Source organism: Balaenoptera acutorostrata, chromosome 5 (assembly GCF_949987535.1).
Source record: "Balaenoptera acutorostrata chromosome 5, mBalAcu1.1, whole genome shotgun sequence".
NCBI classification, from domain to species: Eukaryota; Metazoa; Chordata; class Mammalia; order Artiodactyla; family Balaenopteridae; genus Balaenoptera; species Balaenoptera acutorostrata.
This window is the reverse complement of record NC_080068.1, coordinates 39,932,783-39,959,692: the sequence shown is the minus strand read 5'-3', so window position 1 is coordinate 39,959,692 and position 26,910 is coordinate 39,932,783. Positions and strand designations below refer to the sequence as shown.

The 26,910-nt window shown below is 41.9% G+C and overlaps 1 protein-coding gene across 9 annotated transcripts in view; it reads left to right on the top strand.

Annotated features, from left to right (window-relative positions):
* The window catches only part of AFF1 (ALF transcription elongation factor 1), a 207,162-nt gene that overhangs the window by 168,351 nt on the left and 11,901 nt on the right, over positions 1–26,910 (top strand). For 7 of the 9 annotated variants that reach the window (XM_057546856.1, XM_057546862.1, XM_057546857.1 and 4 more), the window contains 8 exons: positions 5,250–5,328; positions 5,454–5,491; positions 7,536–7,692; positions 12,969–13,907; positions 22,730–22,833; positions 23,493–23,739; positions 24,440–24,531; positions 24,705–24,765. In XM_057546856.1, the coding sequence (XP_057402839.1) occupies positions 5,250–5,328; positions 5,454–5,491; positions 7,536–7,692; positions 12,969–13,907; positions 22,730–22,833; positions 23,493–23,739; positions 24,440–24,531; positions 24,705–24,765 (1,717 nt within the window). The remainder of the gene's footprint in view (positions 1–5,249; positions 5,329–5,453; positions 5,492–7,535; positions 7,693–12,968; positions 13,908–22,729; positions 22,834–23,492; positions 23,740–24,439; positions 24,532–24,704; positions 24,766–26,910) is intronic. The other 2 variants (XM_057546863.1, XM_057546859.1) reach the window with 1 other exon arrangement.

Below are 26,910 nucleotides of genomic sequence, written 5' to 3'. Positions count from 1 at the left end.
CCCTAGGCTTCTTACCCATTGAGAAAGAATATAGTTTGGTTATTTATCTCCCTCCCCTAGACTCTGAGTGCACAAGAGCAGGAGTTTCTGTCTGCTTAGAGTTGTATCAGTAAAGTCTAGAGCAGGGCCTGGCATATAGTAAGTACTCAGGATAAATGTAGAAGGAAAAACATTACACATAAACTTGATTAAATACCTATAAGCAATGTTTAATAGAAATATAATTTTCAGCAATAATTTTTCTAGATTTTCTTTCTAGTTGTCTAGTGTGTCATCTTATACTAGTACCTTATTTATCGTACTTAATGATTTAATCTTATTTATTAACTTCAACTTTTCCCTCATTTATACTCTTGTGATTTTTCTAATCTTCACTTCATCCATGGAGTTTAAATAATCTTTTACACCTTTGGCCGCAATTTTTGCCTTATCAACCGTTAGGTCATTAACTATAGTGAATCACGTACCAAGTCACTTTTCCCTCTGCCCTGCTAGTCTACCATCTCCCGTAGACAGTCTCTCCATGAATTTGAATTCTGCTAACTGCTGTCACCATTTGGAGAGTCCCCCTTGTATGTTGTGTCATAAGGGATTAAGGTCTGCTTTTTCATTTTTAAAAATTTATTGTATGCGGAGCCCTCTACCTAACTCGTCACCTCCCATCATCTCCTACAAAAAGCATTTGCAGTCCTTATTTCTGCCCTGTATCAAAAAAGGAAAGTACAGGGCTTCCCTGGTGGCGCAGTGGTTAAGAGTCTGCCTGCCAAAGCAGGGGACATGGGTTCGAGCCCTGGTCTGGGAAGATCCCACATGCCGCGGAGCAACTAAGCCCGTGAGCCACAACTACTGAGCCTGCGCATCTAGAGTCCGTGCTCCACAACAAGAGAGGCCACGACAATGAGAAGCCCGCGCACCGCGATGAAGAGTAGCCCCCGCTCGCCGCAACTAGAGAAAGCCCTCGCACAGAAACGAAGACCCAACACAGCCAAAAATAAATAAATAAATAAATAAATTTATTTTTTTAAAAAAGGAAAGTATGTTCTCACATGCTCATTAGTGGTTTCTGAAAACTAGGTATCAGTTTATTTGCCATTTTGAGCACATCTAATACCAGGGTTGTGACTATTAATTGCAAGTTAACTACTGTGAGCTTGCCTTCACTTGCTCTTTTCCAAATAAAAGGTATGGCCCGATCATAGGAAATGTTAAGCCAAGAAATCAGTGTATTGAAATAGTTTTGGAGTTCTGAATTGAGATGTTACAGAATATTGGCAGTTGAAGCTTTGGGTAAGCCCAGTACGAAGGAGGAATGGAAGAGCAATAAAGGCTTGTCTGGTGTGTCTTCACACAGTAACAGCTGGGCTCTGAGTCGCTGAAGCGTGCCTGCCGGAACCTGTGTGCAACTCTTTCAGCTTTGCAGAACAGCTGTCTGAAGAATGCATTTGTACAAAGGGGTTTGAGGATTGTCTGTAACCTTTAAGTAAGAAGTTTACCTAGCTGATAATGTACAATGTGAAACCTACACGGTAGTTCAAAGAGTTGCTTTACCTGAGCACTTGTCTTCTTCTGAACAGTGCCATATGGTGCCATGTGCTTCGAAATACCTGGTTTGCTTGGAGTTTGGAAATGAAATTAGCTATTTAACCAGTTTAAACAGTATATAAAGTTTAAAGTTCCTTTACTTTCATAGGAGAAAAATAGTGTATTCATTTTACTCCAGCAGTATAGTTCCTGTTTTCTTTTTTTTTTCTTTAAATGTGAATTTCCTGGATCTTATTTTTTTTTTTTTAAGAAATTCACGTTCTTTCTTTATTTATTTATTTATTTATGACTGTGTTGAGTCTTCGTTTCTGTGCGAGGGCTTTCTCTAGTTGCGGCAAGTGGGGACCACTCTTCATCGCGGTGCGCGGGCCTTTCACCATCGCGGCCTCTCTTGTTGCGGAGCACAGGCTCCAGACGCGCAGGCTCAGTAATTGTGGCTCACGGGCCCAGTTGCTCCGCGGCATGTGGGATCCTCCCAGACCAGGGCTCGAACCCGTGTCCCCTGCATTGGCAGGCAGATTCTCAACCACTGCGCCACCAGGGAAGCCCTCCTGTTTTCTTTTAAACCAGAGTCTTTCTCTCAGTGGGTTCTGGGACTTAGATTTCATTCCCTCAGTTAGGTTTTCTAACCACTGGTCCTATATTGGCCAGAGCAAGGAGGTGGTATCCGATGGAATGGCTTTTGCATGCAGGCTGTAGCATATACCAGCTTCATGATCTTAGGCCAGTTAGGTGGCTGTTCTGAGCTGTTTCCTCATCCTTAGAATGTGAGGGGTTGATCAGAGTCAGCCCGTGGGGTTATGAGTAAAAGCAATGCCTGTCAAGTTCAGATTACATAAAGGGCACAGCTATGTGGTACTGTTACTTATTCAGCAAAAAGGATGCTGTTCATTCAGCCACCTTCTTAGGGTACCTGCCAAGTTCTAGATAAAGAAAATATGAAGACAAAAATGACTTGATCCTGCTTCAGAAAAGCTTACAGTTGAGTATGTCCCTTGGGTCTTATGTTTCTTGACCTAGGTTTTATTGGTATAAATGAGACTAGATCTAAGAGATTTGCTTCTCTTTTAGTGGGTGCAAAGGTGCTCACCCAGATGTGCTGTAATTTGTCATCTTGACATTGAAGGACCGGTCCATTATATATAGAATATAATATATGAAGTATAGTGTAGTAATTTAGTGATATGCTTGGCTTCAAATATAATTATTTGTGACACAGTAGGGGGGTTTTTAGCAACTGATCCATTTAAACATAAAACCTTTACCTGTCATCAGGTTACAAATTTCCCAACTATATAGATCCTTTTTAAAAAAAAAAAATCATGATGGCAATTGTGATTAATTTTCTGTATTAACAAAACTTGGTTAAGGTTTTTTTGTTGTTGTTTTTTTTAAATGAATTGCCCCATTTTTTGATGTTCAGAATAAGGGGTTTCTTTCTCTTTATTTTTTCTTTATTTTTTGGCTGTGTTGGGTCTTCATTGCTGCATGCAGCCTTTCTCTAGTTGCAGCAAGCAGGGGCTACTCTTCGTTGCAGTGCATGGGCTTCTCACTGCGGTGGCTTCTCTTCTTGCGGAGCACGGGCTCTAGGCACGTGGGCTTCAGTAGTTGCAGCATGTGGGCTCAGTAGTTGCGGCACACGGGCCCTAGAGTGTGCGGGCTTCAGTAGTTGCGGCACATGGGTTCAGTAGTTGTGGCTCACGGGCTCTAGAGCGCAGGCTCAGTAGTTGTGGCACATGGGCTTAGGTGCTCGCGGCATGTGGGATCTTCCCGGACCAGGGCTCGAACTCGTGTCCCCTGCATTGACAGGCAGATTCTTAACCACTGTGCCACCAGGGAAGCCCTGGGACAGCATGTTTATGGTCCCTTCTATTCCCTAAGAGCAAGTGGAACTAAAAGTCAGAACATATACTTTCTGAGTTACTGAACATATCTCATATACTTTCTCACTTGAGGAGAGTATATGCACGGAAACTGGGCATTCAGTAGCTAAGCAAACAACTTACAAGGTATTTAGTAGTCCGCTGCTTGCAACAGGAAGTGTGGTTGAATTACACGATCACTGCTGTTTCAGGAAATTAAGGCAAATCAGCTTTATACAAAACAAACCCAATGACTAAGAAATAAAGAGGTCCATTTACTGTGGTTTTGTTGTTGGTGGTTAACATTGAATATACTTTGCCAGATTTGTTTTTTCTGGTTGTATTATACCTAACATTTATTCCAAAGATATATCTTTTGCTTGTGTGTATCCCAGCCAAGCCATTTTTAGCCGTAAACCTGTTGAGTGACTTCTTCTTGTACACCATTAAGATTGCTGCTGCCAAGTTGTACATCCAAAGGCTGTGTCTTCTAGCCTTGCTAAAATAGGAGTTTAGCTTCTACTAGATACATGTTGAGCAAGATCTACATTTACAAGTAGCTAACAGTTTTTATTTTTTAAAAGAAACTTATCACAAGATGTTTTTAGTGCATTTGTTGGTGAAAATAAGTCCTTGGCAGAATTACAACATTGCATGTAGGCGGTCATTTTGAAAGAGCCAAGTTTTTATCATTTATTTTCATTAGAAAATATAGTGATTTTTACCATGGATTCCCAAAATAATAATGCCTGCTTACTTTAGTGGCAGGTAGTGAGTTTGCAATAAAAATCGTTGGTCAGAATATTGAAGAGGTATTTTTAGAAATAATGAAGGATTGTAACTTCTTAATATAATTTGCTTTTTGGAACATCAGTAATACTCAAGCAGATTTTTTTTTTTTTCCAATTTCACTTATAACATTTCCTCAAAGAGTCATGCTTGTAAATTTTGGGGGATGTCGGGGGGAGCAATTACTGATTCATTCCTTTGATGTTGGGTATCTCCATGAAAAAAAGGTAAAGGGGAGGGGGTAGGGAAAGGGCTAAGATTTGAGTAAACAAGTACAGATTGGAAAATGTTTGCTTTTAATATTTGGGTTCATCATAAACTTGAATGCCTAGAGATAAGTATTAATATAACTTTGAGGACATGAACTGAGTTTTTATTTTTACCTGAATGATAGCAGGAGGGTTAAACATATTTTTTAGACAACAGTATTATTTGTATTACTGCTCTTTTCACGGATTAGTGTTCAGGCACCCAGAAGAAGATATTTGTGTGTGTGAAAAAGTTCAATATTAATAATGTCTTTGGACAAAAACGTAACATAACTGCACTGTTTGGTGACAGTTGTATTTTTATGTATTTATTTAATTCATGTATAGCACTTTTTAAGTGCCTGGCACTGTTCTAAGTACTTTACAGATATTCATCCAGTATTAACTCATTTAATGGTTAATCATTTATTCTAGTTGTTAGAGACCATAGAAGAAAATGATTTGAGGGTACTGTATATTTTTCTATTTTATGTATTTTTGTTGTTATTGTTTCTTCTGTTTGTGTGGACCTGGGAGCCTTAGTCTCAGGGCTGGCAACAAATCACTTGCAGAACTTGTAGTTTTGCTTTTAATGCTCAGAACGTGTGAAAGACTCAGTTTTGAAATGATAAGGAGTTTGGACTGAACTAGTTTCTGTGTTAAAATTGTAAAACTTAACATTTCCAAGAAAATAAAGCATTTGATGAATAAGTAAAAGTTATACCTGTCCCACCCCTTTTGTTTCATTAAGCATATTTTATGTTTATATGCTAAAAGAAGTTGTTAGACATTATTTTAAATTCTGCAGTGTCTCTATCCCTGCCTGTTCTAGCATGCTCAAAGATGACCTTCAGCTCAGTGACAGTGAGGACAGTGACAGCGGTCAGGTAAGTTCCGTACACCCCACAATACCAGGAATTCACTTAAATCCATCTAACATTTCTGAGCTGCTTGTCCTAACCTGTTTTTTGTTCTTTTCCTGGTCCTTCTTCCCCTTATTGTGAATGCCTAGACCCCAGAGAAGCCTCCCTCCGCATCTGCACCCCCAAGGTACTGTGTTTGGGTTTCTCCCCATCTGTACAAAATGTCTGCTTTTTTCTACCAAATGGGGAAATTACAGCCTTATTTAGTATTTTCATAACTTCTTCATGGGAGAAGGAGATGGATGATCACAGTTAAAAGAAAGTACCTGTTTCATATTTTGGAAGCTTAAATCAGCCCTAGAGAGGTTGTTAACTCTATGAAAGAGAGAGTCCCTGTGTCCACCTAAATCTTTAGTCAGTTTTGTATGTGTAAAATTTGAGCGTTTAAAATAAGCTTAAGTCACTTTCGTCAGTATTATGTAACCAGTATTTGAAAAGTTATACTGAAGAGCTCAGTGTTTTTATGAAAGTGACAGATATGCTGTTTTCAAAAATTAAAGCTGAATTATTTCTAGAAATTGTTTTCCATAGTGCCTGTCTTCATAGTTATATGAATTTTCTAATTGTTTCAGTTGCTTTAAAAGATGACCTGCAATACATTTTGGTATGATGGAAAATGGCACTGTTTTCACTTTGTAAACAGCTTAGCCATATTTTAGAAAATGTAATGCTTTCGTTTTTAGAAATGGAGACTATCTGAACTACCTTTATTTACCATTTCCTCTGGCACTGAATTTAATGATTTAATATGCCAATACCTGTCCTCCATGGACAAAGAGTTAAATTACCCTGTAGCTGTTTTACTCCCTTGAGATGTGGTCATCCATTTTGAGACAAGCTCAGCACTAAAAACCTTGCTCTCATATAGCTGAGGTTGTAGTTAATGTGGAGGAAGATCACGCATAATTATGTGAGGTCTTAAGGATTCATAAGCTCTGCTTATTTACCTCCCATTTTGTTCAGTAATTTCTGGTGGCTTGTAACGACTTACAAAATCTGTCAAAGTAACCTAACTGAAAAGTGGAGGAGGGAATAAAAGGAAAAAAAACAAGGTGGGGGGGATAGAGGCAGGAATAATACTGAAAGTATATCTCTTTTTGACCATCACTTGGCTTAAGCTCTTCAGCTACCACAAATTTGACATGAGAAAATTCTGTTGTATAGTGTTTGTTTTAAAATGGTCTCAACTAGTGACCTTATTATTATCTAATACATTTTTGTTATTCTAATAAATTTATTATCTTGAAAATGTTTTGGGTAGATTTGGAGGCTTTCACGATTATAGTTACTGATTTACTGCTGTGGCTAATTCCATCTAGGGCAAGGTTTTAAGATACGCTTTGAAATTCTGTATGTGTCCAGCAGTGTGATCACTTGTGTGTTTTCTCACAGGCCTAGAGTTATTGCCCTATCCTGAAAACTTGAAGTAGTTATTCTCTACTTCAGCTGATATTTGGGAGTGATCCTAAGCCACTCATAAAGAACGGCCCATTTTATCATTCTGCCCAAGAAGTGTGAGTGGATTGCCTGTGGGGTCACTTTCCAAAGGAACCCCATTTGTGTTCAGCAGTCTCTGACTACTCTACAGTTGGTTCTCATATGGAGAATAGAGGAAGACTTTAATGGATTGGCTGTTCTTTTATAAATTAACTCCTTTGGGTTTTATATTGCAGGTGTCAGCAAAGTTAAAGGGTCCGAAAGTCAAGGTTTTAGGCTTTGTGGGCCATAAGGTCTGTGTTGCAGCTATTCAACTCTGCTTTTGTAGTATAGAAGCAGACACAGACAATACATAAAATACTGGGTGTGAATGTGTTCCAACAAAACTTTATTTGTAAAAGCAGGCAGCCAGCTCAGGCCGTGGTTTGTCCACGCCTGATTTGAAGCACCCCGCATCTCACTTACATTTCACATAGTTCGCAATGTTCTTCAGGAAAATTCCCCAGGCTTCTTTTATGCAGTTACCTGGTGATCTGTTGCAAGGCTTTTCACTGAGCTTTGAGCCACCATGGGCCTTGCTTGCGCCCAACTGGCCGCCATGGTCATTTAGTACTGCTAGGTAATCTTTGAGGCCCCTTCTTTCGAGAAGCAGAAAAACGGGCAAAGAAGGAAGGGAGTCAGAAGGGAAGGAATCCACCTCTCGTGGGTCTTTGACTCTCTCGCTTGCTCCGCAGCGCTCCGCAGGCGCTGCCCGCAGCCGCGGCCTCAGCACATTCCAGCAGCGCTGAGTCGGAGAGCACCAGCGACTCTGACAGCTCCTCGGACTCGGAGAGCGAGAGCAGCTCCAGTGACAGCGAGGAGAACGAGCCTCGAGAAGCCCCGGCTCCCGAGGTACTGGGCCGCTCCCGGCCGTCTCGGGAGCTCGGGAGCGCGGTCGAACCCCGGTGGCCCGGGCTGCCTGGGGGTGGCGCTTTCCGGCCGCCGTGCACGCTGCTGGCTATTCGTGTTTACTTGTTTCTTGGCGTTGGGCTGTGGAACTTTGGGAGAGATGTCATCTCTCTCCTGTTGAAAATGATAGGTTCTTCCCTGTTGCTGCCAGAGCTGTTTTGAAGAGCAACTCATTGAGAATATGTACACCCCATTTTCTTTTCCCTTATTTCGAGAAAAAAAAAAAAACCCCAAAAATCGTTTTCAGTAGGCTGCCATTTTAATATTAATGAGAAAGCTTTTTGAAATTTTAGGAACGCATGAATTAAATCAAAAGGAGACAGCCTGATTTAGCAAAGGGCAGGAGCATGAACTAGAAATAAGCCATAAGAGGTTCTATTTTTGAATCACTAAAAGCCATGCATTAAATTGATGGCGATGTAATTTCGCCAGGGCCGTGTTTCTTGATCCCACTGTCCCATGTAAAATAGGAATAGTGCTTGCCTGTCACCCACCCTTGGGAGATATTGTAAAGATAAACAGTTGAGACTGAAAATCTCAAGCACTAAATTTATCTGGAGAATTTATGCTATTTACTGGATTGTTGAGCAAAAGAAATGTAGTAACAACTAACAAGGTTGCCAAATGTCTTCAAAACTTAGAGTAGCAGGGTAAAATGTTTGCTGGGGAAGACACTTTTAGTGAACTAGACTAGCTTGTATAGAGAAAACTATTCTCTGTATTTAGGTAGGAATCCCAGGAAATGAGATTTTCTGATTAAGAAAGCGTTAAAGTTTTCAGTATTTGTCTCTGCTGTTTAGAAAGCAAGGCCACTGCACTAGAGCATTAACCAAATACATCTGGAGATGATGTAGTGAGACTGAGGAGCCATATCTGAGGGCAAGAGAGGATGAGGAAAATAACTGAGTATCATTTTTTTGTTGTTGTTGATATGAGTTTATGTCTGGCACAGAGTAAGTGCTCAGTAAATATTTTTCGAGTGAATAAACATAGATCAGCATTAGCTGCACTTGAAGTGCCTTTCAGATTTTAGAAGCTACTCTGTGTATTTCTGGGGGCTCTCTGTTTTCTCCTGAGATACTAATTGCTGTTGAAGTAATTTTTCTATGCCCCAGGGAAAACGGTACTGAATATGCTCTACAGAGAAATTGTGTGCTTGTTCATGTTACTGTTCCTAAGATCTTTGCTTTATATCTCACCTTATTCACTAAGAAAAATCTGCATGCTTGTTTGGTTACTGATATAAGCAAGAGAATCCAATTAAATCAAAATTCAATTCAAATAAAATGGAAATGGCACAGATTTGGCTGAATAATTAAAACTTGAAAGAAATATTTAACCTGGTGTTTGTTTTAATGAAGCAGTTATATCTTGTTGCTCACGAGGTTATTGAATAGAATAGATTTAGAGACTCTTAGATGAAAAATGATGTTCCCATCATACTTTACTTTTTAAAACCACTTTCCTAAATAGGCTCATATTTGTATATTTGTGTTAATGTGCAAATCTAGACTTGAGTATGGTTTTGTTGGTTATGTACCAATGCTTGACTTCCTCAGACATATTTTTGTCTTTGTCTAGATTTTAAACCTTTAATTTTTCCCAGTTATTTAGCAACCTTTCTTTCCTTTTAAAATAAATACCTGCATTATTGTAAATCTGTGTTAGTTGAGCATTACATGAATTCCATAATAGGTCATAGTTACTAGTTTTAACTTTCTCACCCTTTTCTTTATTCTATTTTTAATGCTGAGGAATTTGCTCCTTAAGTCTCCATTTTAAATTCATTTGACGAAGTTGTCCAGTGACCTTATGAGATCTGAAATGTTATATGTGTGCCAATGGGCTGGTGGTGAACTTGGGGAAAAACCACTTTCAGTCTCTTCTTTATAGTGAGTCAACATGTAAATCTCAGCTTTTCAGAATATATGGGACGTATCGCCCTTTTACTGCTTAAGTAAAGTTCAGGGAAAAAAGATTCTATTCTCAGTTATTCAGGGATCTGCTTAGTTTTCTAATCTATTCATTGTCTAATTCTTTGGTAGTAAACAACTGTGGTCGATTATCTACTAAGCTCTTGGCACTTTCTTCATAAATTACGTAATGTAACCATCAACCCTAGAAGGTCAGGAGCTTTCTTTTCACCTGTAAGGAAGTAGCAGCATTAAGATTGAAACCCATAGCCGTTTGACTCGGAAGCCATTTTTTTTCCCTACTACATCATGCTACTTCTCTCTTTCTGTCTTTTTTTTCTTTTCTCTTAAGTTTTGGAGTTGTACTCCCTCACAACAACTATGATGTTTTACAAAAAAACAAAAACAAAAAAAAAACCAGACATATGTTGTGCATAGCTCAAAACTTTTTTTTCAAAATCATAATTCATTCTAAAATACACGAACTTTTGCCAATTCGAGAAGCTAGGAGAAGTAAAGAGACATACAGTCAAACATTTATTAAAATGCTCATATATTGTTGCACCTCCTCTGTGCAGTGTTTGGGTTGATCCAGCACTGGGAGGCTGGGGGTGGGGCATGGGGAAAGGCTGAGGAAGAAATGAAAGTCCAAACCTTGATCCTATCCAGCATTTACACTCTTAAAATTCATCTTAAAATCTGTTTTTAATCAGTCCCTTATGTAAAACTTTCCCCCATCCCAGCACCCAAATAATACCTAACCTTAAAGGAATTCTATCCATTTTACATCTTTGTAGTAGGTACACAGAAAGGATCACCCCTACCCTTTCCTCTTGTCTGGGCACACCAACTCAGTTTTACCCTGCAATTGGGCCATAGGCCTCCCTTCTGGACATTTTCAGTACCGCAGTAGAGGAAAATATGTTTTATTTCTGTAACCAGGACATTCCTTTAGGGACTACTAAATGTATCTTAAACTGCCCTGTTTTGGGGTGTGTCGGGGGGAAGCAGATGTTATTTATACCAGGAATGACCTTCCCTTTCGGTTAATGTGTAAGTACTCTTCTGTAGAGCAAGAGTGTCACTGATTGCAGTGCAGTTGTCAGCGTAGCCCTGGTGAAAGATCTCTGTACCTTTCCCGAGAAAGGGTTTGAAGGATTTGGTTCCTGAGGTGATACATCTTTTTTTTTTTTTTTTTTTAATTGGGGTATAGTTGCTTTACAGTGTTGTGTTAGTTTCTACTGTACAGCAAAGTGAATCAGCCATATGTATACATATATCCCCTTTTTTTTGGATTTCCTTCCCATTTAGGTCACCACAGAGCATTGAGTAGAGTTCCCTGTGCTATACAGTAGGTTCTCGTTAGTTATCTATTTTATACATAGTATCAGTAGTGTATATATGTCAATCCCAATCTCCCAGTCTCCCAATATATAAATGATATATCTTAATGCCTTGTTCCCAATCATTTAACCATTAGAACTACCACGCCCTCAAGTCTTTGCAAGACATAATGTCTGACAAGTAGGTATGGTGTGCTAATCTTTTCTCTACCCTAAACAACCATCCTGTTTTGTTAGAATATTGAATGCAGTTTTAGATTATGTGGGACTTTGCAAAGTAGTTTCCTTCTTCCCTCTCTCCCTGCCCTGAAATTCAAGTGAGAGCATGGGGATAGAGTTGATATAAGTGGAGGGAGCTACAAAGAAGATATGTTGTCTCAAGAAGGGAAAAAAAACAACAACAACAAAAAACCCACAATTCTGTAGCCCTCTTTCTGGCCGAAGTATGATCCTACCTAGCTCCTTAGAGTTCCTCTTAGTTCTATTTTGTTACAATCACACAAAGCCCAGTCTAGCTACCTGATCATTTTATTACCTAACCTTTTCCTGGCCCCAAAGCCTTCACGTTATATCCACATATCTTAAATGTATTACATTTGCGTCTTTTTATAGAATTGAATTGTTTGGGATATTCCACTTGGGAAAATTGTTAACAGTCTTCCCTATAAAATATCATCCACTTACTGGAACGAGCTCCTTACTCCATAATCTAATCAGTTAATCCCATGTGAGATATCTTTGAATTAACTTCCTGTTGTGTTGTGGAAATGATTTAGTCATTTATACAAACCACCTGTCAGAATGGATCTTAAAAGCATGAAGCATGCCAGTGACATACTGCCCTTTAAAAAAAAAAAGTAATCATTACTTACTTTATTAAGACATGAATATTTTCCCAAATTGCATAAAATTTATAGGTACTATAATACACCCATGAAAAAGCCCAAATAAATATCTCATGCACACCACTGTGTGCAAGACGTAATAGTAGAATTTGGAGATAAAGATGTCCTCATCATTGTTTTAATAAGATCTAATATCCCAGTTGGAGAGAGAGAGTGCGATGCATCAATAGTCAGTTAGCAACAAAGATTTTAACAAGATATCTCCTGTTAAGATAACAGGAGAAGTCAGGGACTTCTGTTTATTTGCCAAGTGAGTTGAACAGATAATCAGTATAATCTCACTGCTCTTAATTGTGTGCTCTGGAGCCTCCCTGTGTTTCTTAGAAAAATAGGTGCTATTTCAGAGACTGCCTGTAACACGAGACTTCATGTTTGATTTTTAAAGAATTCAAGTGGGACTAATGACTGGCTAATGTGACCTCACTTGGTTCTTTTTACCCAGTTGTAAAATCTGAAAATCAGAAGACAGTCTATCTGTGATAAACTGAAAGCTGTGTCATGTATTAATATTTTTAAGTGAATAAGGGAAATGAAATTGTCTTGAAGAAAGTCATTTTCAATTGACAAGTACATCAAAAAAAGGGATAAAGCGTGAAACCCATCCATAATCACTAAGACTTATTCATTGACCTTCTTCTGAAAATCCTTGATAAAAAGATTCTTTTTAGCCTTCATTTTTCCCTATCATTTTCTGACAGAATAGTTCACAAGCCAAAATGTGAAAATTCTGCTTAAATTATATGGTAATTACCAGTGGAACAAAATATTTATTACACAGATTTCTCTGCAGTCGCCAGTGGTCTACATTGGTCAGTATGTAATGGTCTATTATTAGTGTCCGCCACAGCAAAATTCCTGTAGCATGAAAAAATTGGAAGATTGTTTTAAGAGTTAATTGTTATAGAATTTGACCTATAATTAGAGGGGGGTCAAAAGAACCTGAATTCTTAGGTTTGTAGTGATTGCATCTCCCGGCCAGTCCTGTAGGATTGGGTGACTAACCCAGAAGAGTATCATTATTGGTCAGTTAACCCTATCTTCTTTTTCCTTGTTTGTAGCCCGAACCTCCGACAACAAACAAATGGCAGCTGGACAACTGGCTGACCAAAGTCAGCCAGCCCGCGCCGCCCGCCAAGGCCCCGGGCAGCGCCGAGCCCCCGGCCCGGCATCCGGACAGTAAGGGCAAGGGTGGCGACGGCGCCACCGGAGGTCACGAGCGCTCGGAGTCCAAAGAGCCTCCCCCCAAGAGCTCCAGCAAAGCCCCCCGGGTGCCTTCCGAAGGCCCCCATGCGGGCAAGAGGAGCTGTCAGAAGTCCCCTGCCCAACAGGAGCCCCCGCAGAGGCAAACCGTGGGATCCAAACAACCCAAGAAGCCCATCAAGGCCTCTGCCCCAGGGCATGCGGATGCGCATGCAGATGCGCGCGCCAGTCTGCTGGTGGAGAGCGAGCCCGGACTTCCTCCCCAGGCCTCCAAAGACCAGCCTTCCAAAGACAAGCCCAAGGTGAAGACGAAAGGGCGGCCTCGTGCCGCAGAGAGCCGTGAGCCCAAGCCGGTGGCGCCCACCCCCAGCGAACGGAAGAAGCACAGGAGCGGCCCCCCGGCCCCCCCGAAGGCACCTCCGAAGGACGCGGCGGAGGACAGGAGCCCCGAGCACTTTGCCCTCGTCCCCCTGACCCAGAGCCAGGGCCCTGCCCGCAGCGGCGGCGCCAGGACTAGTGGCTGCCGACTGGCAGTGGTCGTCCAGGAGGACCGCCGCAAGGACAAACCCCTGGTGCCTTTGAGAGACACCAAGCTGCTCTCCCCGCTCAGGGACACTCCGCTCCCGCAAAGCTTGATGGTGAAGATCACCCTGGACCTCCTCTCTCGGATACCCCAGCCTCCTGGGAAGGGCAGCCGCCCCAAGAAACCGGAAGACAAACAGCCATCGGCAGGGAAGAAGCCAGATTCTGAGAAGAGAAGCTCAGAAAACTCAAGCAAGTTGGCCAAAAAGAGAAAGGTGAGTGGGGGGCTGACCTTCCCCTACAGCAGTCCCTGCTGCGGACTTGGGGCTGTCTTTGGCCCTTGATTTTAACCCTGAATCATCTTAGAAGAGGCTGGAAATCTTTGGATTCCATGTTGCCTTTGCGACTATACCAGAGTTAGTCTTTCACTGCAGATAAGTGTTGATAAATGCCAGATTGCTTTAAGTCTTGCTAGTTTGAAAAAAAGATGAGGCAGTCATTGAAAAGGATATCTTGCTTTAGAATAATATAGCATTAAGGGTATGTTTTTATCTATTGTGATAATATTGGTATTTACCACCTGGCTCATTAGGTTTTGCCCTGGAAATTAAAACCTTACATGAACTGAAATGTTAATTCTGAATTACTGACAGGAGTGCTATATACTAAATGTTACTCCTGTAGTTTGATCATTTTGATACTGATATTATATCCATGTTTTAACTCATGGCCACCTAGCACCTCATTAATTTGAAACCACCAGATTTAGAATTTGTGACTCCCGTTAATGACTTTTACTAATGAGCAGAGCATTATGGAAAAAAAGTTTTAGAGCTATTATAGAGATGGTTAGGGCATCATTTTGGGTAATATAGGCTGTTATGATGCATTGTGAAGTATTGAAATCTGTCATTTATCATAGTATTTGGAAGCTTCACTTAAGGAATGAACATAGTAAAATAATAATAATAATCCCTGCATTATTTAAGACCCTTGTTACTTGGACATATACACTATTTTGAACAATCTCCTTTCGATCTTTATTCTGAATTATTGAGCTCTTGATATATTTTTTTTGCTGCTTCTTGATGGTGAAAGATTAATGAGTTTTCCCCCCAGTGGCATTCCCAAGCCAACCTACCCAGGATTCAGAGTGAAAGGCACAAGAAGGGGCAACTCTTTCCTGCTGAGAAGGAATATAAACTTTAACACTCTTATAAATGCATAAAAATCTCTTACTCAGTTGTGGAAGTTGAGCTAAGGATAACAAGGACAAAAAGATCATGAAGACTGCTGTCATGTCTGATTTGACTGATTACTCCACTAGGTTAAAAATATATTGTGACTTTACCAAATAGTAAAGGGCGACAGTTTCTCGAGCACCTTGTCGAATGAGACGTGAGGGTGTGTATTGCCACCATAATTGCAGCAGGCAAGTCCAGTGGGGTGGGATCAAGTGCCAATTGACAGTGATGTTTCAGCTAGAAAGAGGGTGTATTCTCGTTCCTGATAACTTTTAGTTTAGTTTTTTTTTTTTTTTTAATTTAATTTATTTTTGGCTGCATTGGGTCTTCATTGCTGCGCATGGGTTTTCTCTAGTTGTGGCGAGCGGGGTCTACTCTTCGTTGTGGTGTGCGGGCTTCTCATTGCGGTGGCTTCTCTTTGTTGCGGAGCACAGGCTCTAAGCACGCAGGCTTCAGTAGTTGTGGCTCGCAGGCTCTAGAGCACAGGCTCAGTAGTTGTGGTGCACGGGCTTAGTTGCTCCGCGGCATGTGGGATCTTCCCGGACCAGGGATTGAACCCGTGTCTCCTGCATTGGCAGGCGGATTCTTAACCACTGCGCCACCAGGGAAGTCCTCGGTAACTTTTAAAACGATGTGTGCCTGTAAGAGGTGTAAAACTTTATGGAGAAAATTGTGATGGGCCAGGCTAGGAAAAGGTGCCTGCATCTACTATACTCGAGAAATCTTCAAAAATACACTTTTTTTTCATGATGTATGTTTTATTTTATTTTATTTTGTACATATGTATATATCACATCATCTTTTTTTTAATTAATTTTTATTGGAGTTTAGTTGCTTTACAATGTTGTGTTAATTTCTACTGTACAGCAAAGTGAATCAGCTCTATGTATACAAATATCCCCTCTTTTTTGGATTTCCTTCCCATTTAGGTCACCACAGAGCACTGAGTAGAGTTTCCTGAGCTATACAGTAGGTTCTCATTAGTTACCTATTTTATACATAGAATCAATAGCAAAAATACACTCTTTTACCTCCTCCTGGGAAGTCTTTTATCACCTGTCCCCCAGCTACCCTAATACTATCTAGTATCCACTGCTGACCTTCTGCATCAGCTGGAGTGGGGAGAAGTATTAGCTTCTAAAGCGCTTACTAACCAAGGGTAAATGTTGGAAATTGGAGGCTCCCCAGACAGTTGTCAGACCAGTCCATCCTCCAGTGCAAATCTAGAAGCTCTGCTTGCAGCTCCAGAAAGGGAAATTCAGCTGTCCCTGTTGAGTAGGTGAACTGTGCCCTCTGAGAGCCATTTCCAGCCCTTGGCTGAGCTCTCCTAGGGCAGCTCATTTATCTTTCTGTTCAAAGGATGGAGAAATAATGACTGCCTCATCTTAGGCAAGTCCATGCTTGCCTTAAAGCTCTGGCGAGCAGCTGAGAGATCTGGCTCTGGGAACGGCCTGCCTCCCTGCTGTGGGACTGACAGGATCAGGGACTGAACCAGTGGTTCCAAACCCTGGCTGCACATTCCAGTCCCGTGGGGAACCCTCAGTACTGGTGGCAGGATGTGTGCCACCCCCCAGCCCCACACTCCCACTGTTATTTTCTAACTCCTCAGGTGATCCTAATGCCTAAGGCTCTGGAGCAGAACCTTATTACCAGGCCAGGACTGTATAAAGCTAGTGTTTTGGACCAAGAAATCTCTCCAGTGTGGTGCATTTAGACATCATGGATCTAGACAACCAGGAATTCCTGGCCTGAAGTATGTCACTAGTTAGAAACATTTCTTAGGAGCTTTCAGATAAATATAAACATCAGCCAACAATATAGCTATTTCATGATCAGATAACTGTGTGTCATTGGTTTTGCTTCCTGCTGGACTCCAGGTGGTGGTATTAATACTGAACATCATAACCTCAGGTTCTCTCTGCGAGGGGCAGGCTCCCCCTTTCCTGTCAGGACCCTGACTCCACTTGCTCAGGGTACCTTTGGCCACCACCCTTGGACGAGCGGGGCAGCTCTGTGGGCAGCCCAGGTCTCTTTTTAAGCTTAGGTGCTTTCCCCCAAATTTGGATAGTGAAGACTTGTTCATTTCTTCATATTAAGTGTGAACACTAGAAAAAACTCCACGAGAATATAGTGAGAGCTGTTGAATAATGTACCTACTCCTTTGCATTAGTGGGATTTATTTAAAGGTTCATCCCTCTCTTGGCACAAAATTTAACAAATATTTTCAGAGGGTTAACAAACCCTTAAAGCCATTTTAGACTCAAAAGTGTGAGAAAATGATCATAAAGAGAGAATGGACTTGAGGACATGGGGAGGGGGAAGGGTATGCTGGGACGAACTGACAGAGTGGCATGGACATATGTACACTACCCAATGTAAAATAGATAGCTAGTGGGAAGGAGCTGCATCGCACAGGGAGATCAGCTCTCAGCTCGGTGCTTTGTGACCACCTAGGGGGGCGGGATAGGGAGGGTGGGAGGGAGACGCAAGAGGGAGGAGATATGGGGATGTGTGTATATGTATAGCTGATTCACTCTGTTATAAAGCAGAAACTAACACACCATTGTAAAGCAATTATACTCCAATAAAGATGTTAAAAAAAAAAAAAGGATTCCATTATGAAGATTAAATATTCCCCCCCAAGTCTCCCCTTATATACTAAAAAACATATTTTGTAAGCCTGAAAAAAAAAAAAAGAGTTTATGGTGGTTAATAGCTGTGATGAAGCCATCAAATGTGGCACCTATAGAAATGTACCTATATATATTTTTTTTTCCTTTTTTCTTTTTTTTCTTCTACTTTAAAGGAGTGGGTTGGGGACAATTCATGAGAAAAAAGAGAAAATTGTGAGGGTAAATAGACATTAACTCACATGGTGCTCCTTACATGAACTACAGAATTTCTTCAACCTGATTACAGTTTAGAATTTAAAATGGAACTTATATTTTCTTTTATATAATTTTTAAGCTTTATGTTTTCCAGACTTGGAAGAAAAGTTGAAGTTGAGAAGCACAAGATAATATACAATCAGGGCAGTGCAAATGAGAGGATTCTAAAAGCACACCAAACATGCATAGAGCTAAGCATTGCTCTCGGTGCTTTCATAAGATAACCTCATTTCATTCAGTCACCTTATAGATGTCTTTCAAATAAAATGCTAGACTGTCTCAACAGTCGTTTAGACAAATAACAGAACTGGGAGGTTACGTTCATTCAGGTCTTTCTCTTTTTCTAAATAACTGCTTTATGGACCAAGAAGCTTGGACACTTTTGGAAAAACATTTCAGTGCCATCGTTTATGTGTGTTTTGAGGAGCGGGGAGGGAAGTTATGGGATCTGGTGGGAAAATGTGCATTTTTATTGCTTGATGGTTAGTTCAGACCTTCCCAAGATCTGACTGTCTTCTCTTGGGTTGTTTCTCCAGATCAACATTCCCAGTTATTATCCTTCAAAATCAAGGGTTTGAAAAGTCATCCCTATAATTTCCTAAAGCCACTTAACGTCTAATTTCTTCATGCCTGTTAGTTACCCTAAAAGCATCATAGGAAGAACTGTTTTAGGGCCAGTCTCATGCCTGTGTATTCCCTCACCAAAAAGAAGGAAAAGAGTGGATTCCCTTTGCTTTTCTGTGGTACTTTCCCCAGTGAATATAACCTGCCTCATTCATGGGGTCAGCTTGGACTTACCTGCTGTGGCGTCGTCTTATTGAACCTCCTGCAGAGGCAAATCCCAGAAAAGTACCTGAACTTCCCCAAAGGCTGCTTCTCCACTTTTGCTATGCTCCATGTGCTACCAAGCGTATTTGCTTCCCTGTGGGAGAGGAGGATAGAATTTAGAATTGGAGTGCTGAGACCGCATGTGTCTCTTGTTCAGTTGCTACCTTTTATAGATGGGATCCAGAAAGGTCTTCACATCACTTGGCTGCTTAGCAAAAGCAGGTCTGGAGCTCAGTATGCTGACCACTCCCAGTCTAGTGGATCTTGGCTCCTTTGCTCTCTTTCACATCTTTTTTTTTTTTTTAAATATTTATTATTTATGTATTTATTTATTCTATTTATTTTTGGCTGCATTGGGTCTTAGTTGTGGCACGCGGGATCTTCATTGAGGAGTGCAGGATCTGTCGTTGTGGTGTGCGGGCTTCTCTCTAGTTGTGGCGTGCGGGTTTTCTCTTCTCTAGTTGTGGTGCGCAAGCTCCAGGGCGCATGGGCTCTGTTGTTTGCGGCACGAAGTTTCTCTCATTGAGGCGCATGAGCTCAGTAGTTGTGGTGTGCGGGCTTAGTTGCCCTGCAGCATGTGGAATCTTTGTTCCCTGACCAGGGATTGAACCCGTATCCCCTGCATTGGAAGGCAGATTCTTTACCACTCGACCACCAGGGAAGTCCCTCTTTCACACCTTTTTTGCTTTTAGTGGGGTGGGGCGGGAGGAGCGGGGTGTGTGTGCAAGTGCCTGTTAGGGGGTGGGTGCAGGTTGGGGGCCGTTGGTGGCATTCTTGGAGCAAGGCCTGAGGTCGTACTTCCAGATCAGTGTACCGACGGGCTGTTAAAATATCATCCCTGGCTCAACCCCTCCATTGTCCCCACTCCTGCCACCCTAGTGCCCGCCACACTTTGGTTTCCCTTCCAGATGCCCGTCATCTCTCCCCATCATGGCTAAGCTCTGAGTAGGCTATCTTTCTGCCTGTTAGAAACTATGGCCCCAAATGAGTGTTAGTTCTAAAAAAAGCCGCCTTCACTGCCCCCTGTTATCCGCGGCACCTAGTTGGTGAGTCAGGTGCTGGGGCAGGCAACAGGCTGCCCTGGAGGCCCCGTCCTCAGGAACCGGCTCGGCCTAGCACAGTCCCACATCGTCCGTTTACCGTGTTCATTCTTGCCCTTTTGCTCCACTCTGTAGGTGGGGCAGCGTTTGGCAGGTGATCTGAGGCTGCCTGACCCAACAGGTTAGGAAAAGTAAACAAGTCAGTCGGGAACAGTCATCGGCCAGCAGGCTTCTCCTGTTGGAGATGCGGGCACCGTGGACACATTGTCCTTCTGGAAAAAGGGAGTGTCCAAGACCCAGACCTTAGGCAGGGGTCCCTGAAATGGGAGTTGATCTGTGGATAAGCCACTGAGCAAAGGAGACTCCTTTTTCCTTCTGAAGAGAGTACGTCACTCTCACCTCACTTTCAAATGGCTTCTTGACCCAGAAACAGCTCAAGAACTCCTTGCCTTCTGTTTTCCAGTCTTGGAATTCAAGTCTGCGTTTCCTGCCACCCAGGATCCGATGACTCCCTCTCTAATGGCGCCTTGCTAAATCCATCCACTTAGGGTTGTAGGGCAGGTCTGCTCCTGGGCCAGCTGGCGAATGCTCACAGAGTGCCTGCTCTGGGGATGCCCCCGGGACTCTTCCTACAGAAGACAAGAGGGTTCCAACTACAAAAATACTGACCCTGGCCCACAGGCGAGAATTCGGGTCAAAGCAAGCACAGTCGACAGAAGGGGATTTTGCTTAATTGGTTTAACGGCTTACATTCTACCAGCTGACAGAATATTACCAGCTTCTAAGTTGCTACGTGTCAACATAAGGTGTATTATTCCAGTAAGTGCCAACATAGTTGTTAAAGCTAACATTGAAGTTAGTCTTTGGTGATTCTTGTTTTTGGGCTGTTCTCTTGAGTCACCGATTGGCACAAGCCAGAGTTGAAACCAGTTTGTGAGGATTGACTCACTATGAATCTTATTTTCATGTGTGGTTTATAAGGCCTGACACTTTGGTTTCTAGTTATAACTAGCATGTCCTAAGCAGCATGAAGATATACAAACAAAAATTAACCCTCATTCCACCTCTGGAGTTTGGTGTTTTCTTTAGAAAGTAACCTTGTGGACCGTTTATGCTTAGCTTTGTCTTGGGGACTTATCCCACATGTTGTTAACTGCTTGGAAATGCCTTCCATTTAAAAAAATATGTATTACTAACTACTTCGTGTGCAGGTTAATTATCTGCCTGGGTATTTTAGCAAATACTGTGACTTTTCCCAAAGATAAATTTCCCACCCTCTTGTAATGCTTGCTGGGCCAGCTGTGTGGCCTTTAATCTAAAACTCAAGAGAATTCACTGGGGCCATTGGTAGCAGAGCCTCTTGGCCACAGTGGGTGTAGTGATGAGGGGATACCCCTTAGTAGTAGGGTTCTATTTTAACCGGTCACTTCTGGTTTATTCTTTCTTCTCTGCCAACATTGAGTTCATTATGAATTGTTGAATGGAAGGTGAGTTACATGCTGGGCAGAGCTGCAACAGGCCTCTCCTGGCCTGTGCCAGGACCTTTCATCTGTCCTGAACTGTGCTCCAGGCTTGTGCTGTTGGCCTGCACTGCCTGCCACGTGAGAAACAGCCATGTGAAATTTACTGTTTCAGCCGTGCCTGTGGGATGTGCTTATTCACATCACGTGTTCTCTCCTTATTAAGTCCCTCAAGACCCTTTTTCCCCGGTCTTCTGTAATGAATGGTTATATTTCTGAGCAACTGATTTGTTTTTATCTTACCTAACCTGTACATTTAATAATTCTTTCTTTGCATCAGCTCATTGGAAGTTCAAGGTCCATTTTGCAGATCACCTCTAGAAAAGTGTGTAAAACAGTTCTGTCCAGTAGAAATATAATGTGACTCACATACATAACTTAAAATTTTCTAGTAGCCACGTTAAGAATATAAAAAGGAAAAAAAAACAGTGAAAAATAATTTAATCCAATGTGTCTAAAATTACCACTTCAGCATTTCATCAGTAGAAAAATGATTACATTCTCCTTTTTTGGACAAAGTCCCTGACTTCACTTGTCGCTGTGGACTAGCCGTGTCCAAGTGCTGTGCAGCTCTGGGATGGAGTGTGCGGGCCAGAGCGGAATCGGCTTCCAGTGGTACCATAGTACCAGCCTTCCCTTGGATTTCTTTTCTCCACCCATATTTTCCCTTCTTCTTAATGTTCTCACCTGTGCAGACACCGAGAGATGAAAGCCAAGTATCCTTATAAGCCATCTCGAATGGTCCATTTTGAAACAAGAGATAGATGTTTTCCGCAGAATTTATGAAAGGCTGGATGGAGGTGCACACCCAGGCATGCTTGCTTGCAGAATGCCGGGGGAGGGAAGGGCATGTCTTTGCTATTTCCCTCCTTTTGAGCAGGGCCAGGCCGCTGATTAGCGCCTGGGCAGAGCTTGAGCCTACACATCTTAATTTATTCATTTTTCTTGGAGAAATTCAGAGAATGAGGGAGAGACTGTGGTGAAAACCGGCGCCTCCCACAGTGAGATCATTTGAAGAATGTTGTTTTTCCCTTTAAGGCTCTCAGAGAGGATTTCGGGTTTTTTAGGGATTGTCCTAGATTGGCTGGTGGTGTCCCAGATTTCTCTCCCCGTGAGCTGACAGTTGAAGAGTTTAATTCTAAAGCACCTGAGTCGATTGAAGGACTCCCACCCATCGCTTCACTGTCCTTGCTAGAAAGCTTCCTTCCCACAGGGCCATTACGTGAGCACAGACCAGGGGGAAGGAGCCTGCGTTTTGGACTTTCTGTAAATTTGATAGTTGTCATGAGAAAACGCAACTGTTTTCTTCCTGGGTAGAGAAAAACCTAGCTCTTTCCTTAGTCCTTCCTCATGTACAAATCCGTCTCAGTACAAATCACATCAAATCTAGATGGTCTGCTGCCCTCACCACCACCCCCCCCCGCCCCAAACACACAGTGTAGATACTTATAAGGTTTCTGTGTGTGTTTAGAAGTTTCCAAAAGTCTGATTGCTCTCATTGACCTTGCTGCATATTTTTTTCTATTTTGTCTGTACAGTTATGTTTGTAATAATTTGCTGTTATACTGCAATAACAGGGTGAAGCAGAAAGAGACCACAATAGCAAGAAAATCAGGCTGGAGAAAGAAGTCAAATCGCAGTCATCACCCTCATCCTCCCACAAAGAATCTTCTAAATCAAAGTGAGTATAGAGATTGGGAACAGGCTGCGAAGGTGATCGAATCTTCCTGGTTGGCAACACGGCAAAACGTTTTTCTTCTGCAGTAGAACGAGAGAATAGTGAACTTGTCGGGCTCATTTTGACGATATGCTAAGTTCTGTTTGTTTTCCTTCACGAGGACCTTAGAGGAATTAACAGTTCATTTGGCAGCAAACTTAGATTTATCAAAAGCACAAAAAGACTTGGCAAAAACAAGTGAGTCGTGTCACTGCGTAGGAACCAACAGAGATTTGAAAGAGAGAGAGAGAAAGGGTCAGATGTGAAGGGGGCAGAGAAGAGGTGGCAGCTGGGCCTGCCTGCTTGTCAGAGACAAGGTGCAGGTTGGGCAGCAGCTACTGCAGAGTGAGTGACTTGCTTGGGTAAAGGTAAGACCATTGGCAGACTCCGCAAGCTTAGTGACAAATTATACAACTTCGTTTACTACTCACAGGTAGGACTATAGTTTTCAAAGGCATCAAAAAAAGGGCTCTGAAATGTGGCCTTTCTACAAAAATGGATTTCATGGCTCTGTGATATCTTTATCTTTTGTGTCAACAGCCATTTTGTCCTTATAACTCAACAGCTAAGATATACGGTTCATGTCTTGCCTTAACTTAGTTTTGCATGATGTTTCATTCCAGAACTCCCAGGCCCTCCTCTGAGCCCTCAAAGAAGGAAATGCTTCCCCCTTCACTTGTGTCATCCTCGTCCTCATCCTCCCAGAAGCCAGCCAAGCCTGCACAAAAGAGGTCAAGGCAGGAAGCAGACCCCAGTGGCCAGGACCCTCCCAAAAGTGCCAGTAGTACCAAGGGCAACCACAGAGACTCTTCTGTTTCCAAGCACAGAAAAGTAGAGGGGAAGGGCTCTGGAAGCTCTACAGAACACAAAGTAAGGAGGGGAGGCAGTAATGTATAAAAAGGAATATGTTGGTGTGTCTTTACTTTAAATGCCCGAATAAGATAAGTTTTCTACGATGGTATTTCAGAGCTATTCATCACTTTTAATAAAGCAGTAATGAGTTATTTGTGCTTAAAGCTCTACTTTTCAGAGGGAGAGTAAAAGATAGTTCATATTACCTGAAAATTTAGGTGGCAGTTTATTCTTCTTAAAGTGGTTCAGAGGTGAAAAATAAGAATAGATTTTTGTGTTAATTTTCTATCAGGTGTTTTGCAGTAAAACATGATTACCCTGGTTCTTGGTTTGGATGTTTGATCTCAAATACTTTCATTATTAGTGATAATGGGGAAAAAAGTATCCACTTTCTCGAATACAGATTCCTTCCTTCCTGTTAACCTGGGGTAGGTGAGTGTGTGTGTGTATGTATTGCTTAAGAGAAAATGTTAAATTTGGCTTTGTTGATAATCTGTTCTCTTGGGCATTCTTGTCTTATGGCTTTTCTGTGTCCCCGATACAATGCAAATCTACAGTTTCAGTTGAATCTAGCTGAGAAGGTGCTTGACCAAGCTAGAGTGTGCAGCGTTTTGAGTTCCTTGCTTTTGAACTATTTTGGGCTAATTTAGAGAGACGGTACAGTTAGGCCAATGGTCTTAAATGTTACAGGGTGATCAGTATGATGATCTTTTTTAAGGGATCTTCTGGAGATACTGCAAATCGTTTTCCAGTGCCTTCTTTGCCAAATGGTAACTCCAAGCCAGGGAAGCCTCACATGAAGTTGGACAAGTAAGACTTTGGATGTTGCTGCTTCTCTCTTCTCCCTCCCCCTCCTCCTGCCTCCTCTTTGCCCTGCCTCTCCTCCCATCCTTTTCCCCCCTCCAGTCGTCTTAAGTCTTCTTGCCCCAGTCCAGTACTTTTAGGTTCCTGTGACCCACGCCTGGTCTTTTCTTCTCTTTCAGACAACAAGCAGATTTTCACATGAAGGAGGCCAAAAGGTTGAAGGACAAAGCAGAATTAGTGGTCAGTCTTGGCTCTTTCTCCCTTTGGTGGAATGTTTTCTGATCAAACACTTGCCGTCTCGTTCCAAATCACTGACTGTGGCTTGGGGGCGGGATGGGGGGGTAGGGCTGCGGGGGCCTGACGTTGGCCGCAGTGTCAGCAGGGTCGGAATGAGCGAGGGCTGAGGGGTTCCTAGGGAAGGGACACTGTTTTGACTTCGCTGATTCCATCTGATCATGGGCAGATAGACAAAGTACTAGTTGCACGTTTTATATCTAAATGAATGAAAGTTGATCTACCTGGTAGTGTTTTATTTAATATACCTGAGGGCTTCCTTGTCCCACTGAATCAATTCTCTGGATGTGAAAAACAACTCTGGCTTATTGAAAGCTGGTCAATTTGTGGTCACCCCAAAACATTTCAAAAAGTGAAGTAGCCTGTTTGCATTCCAAAATTATCTTAACGCCCTGTTCACTGTTAGAGGCTGACAGTGAACAGTGGACCTATACCATCAGGTGAAATTTTAAGGTGAAGGTGATGATTGCACTGTGGGTAAACATGCCTTAAAGAAACGAACTCTCTTTGCCTGGTGGCTGTTGGACTTTCTGGAAGGTGGTAGTTTTGTTAATTGCATACATAAATAATGCTTTTATTTCTCTGCTGCAGTATAGTTATATGATGCTTGCCCTTTGTCATATTTAAGCATCTAAGACTCTGGGGCCTTTATTTGCTTGGTGTATTCCCCACACCTAAACCCCTGCAGATACCGTATGTTGAACTTTGTACCACAAGAGAACAGCATCGGTTGCCTTGATTCTGCCACAGGCAAACCTAACCACAAACTCTGGAGGTTCACGGGGATTGAATCAGATCAGTCCATGGTGGCCTCAAAACCCTAGCCCAGTGTTCTTCAACCCCAGTCTGTAGCCTGGCATCTGTTGTCAGGCTGGGAAGGGCTGGGCCGAGACCCTTTTATCAGGTCCCCATTCATTGGAGTAAAATGTTGATTGAGTCCTTACCATGCTGGATGCTGTAGGAGAGTCAAAGACAAATTAGACACTGTCTCTCAAGTGACCCTGTACCAGCATGACCTGAGTCAGATTAAGATGCCTCATATAGCACCAAACAGCGGTATCTTTCTAACCTCTTCCTTTCAGTTCTCCAAGGCTGTTGCTAGAACTGTATGAATCTTTTGATTTTTGAGAAAGAGTAAATATTCAGTACTTTGTCAGCCAGTTATCAAAAACTTATCTTGACACTGGGCACTAGATTCCTTCATTATTCAAACAAGATTAATACTCCAGGGAACTTTGTTTTTGTGTTGCTTTTAATCTATGCATATGTACATCTTCTTTCTCCCTTCCTATGGCTATTGCATCCCATTTTAATAAGTAATGTTAGCTCATTCCACTCTCAAAATATGCCAGTTTGGACAGAAACCTGAAAGGCCAGCCTCTTCACAATATTCTCCTTTACTTGCACAATGTCTCAAAGATGACCATCTTGCGTTCCAGATAGTGAAGTGCACAACTGAATATAGAGTAGTGTATTTCACCTCTTTTCTTACTTTACTTACTGTTAAGGAAATTAGAACTCTACTAGTTTAACCCTGTCTCAGGAGATACATAGAGTTATCACAGGAATATTTTCATTATTAACTTTACAAAATACTTAAGGAAGCGGATACTGGCAAATTGCTTTAATATAGTTTCTTTTGTTTCTACCCTAAGGCCAATATAAATTTTGGAAATCCCATGAAGGAGATGGTATTGAATAAGTAAACTTGAAGAGTTAAATTCGCACCAGTGAAGCAAACCAATAAGGCCCTATACTGTTGATTATTTGGGACATGCTGATTTGATTTCTATTCTTTCTGTCACTAATTTTCTGAGCCTGGGTTCTCTAGAAAAAATATTTTTAAAGCAAGTTTTTTTTTTTTGTTTTGGCCATGCCGCATGGCGTATGGGATCTTAGTTCCCCGACCAGGGATCAAACCCATGCCCCCTGCATTGGGAGCACGGAGTCTTAAACACTGGACTGCCAGGGAAGTCCCTCGAGTTATTTTTAAAAATTAAAATTAGTAGCCATCTTTATTTGCCAAACCTTCTTTCTTTGCTGATGTGTCACCATCTCCTCACACTCCACTTGCACCTTTATGGTTTTCAT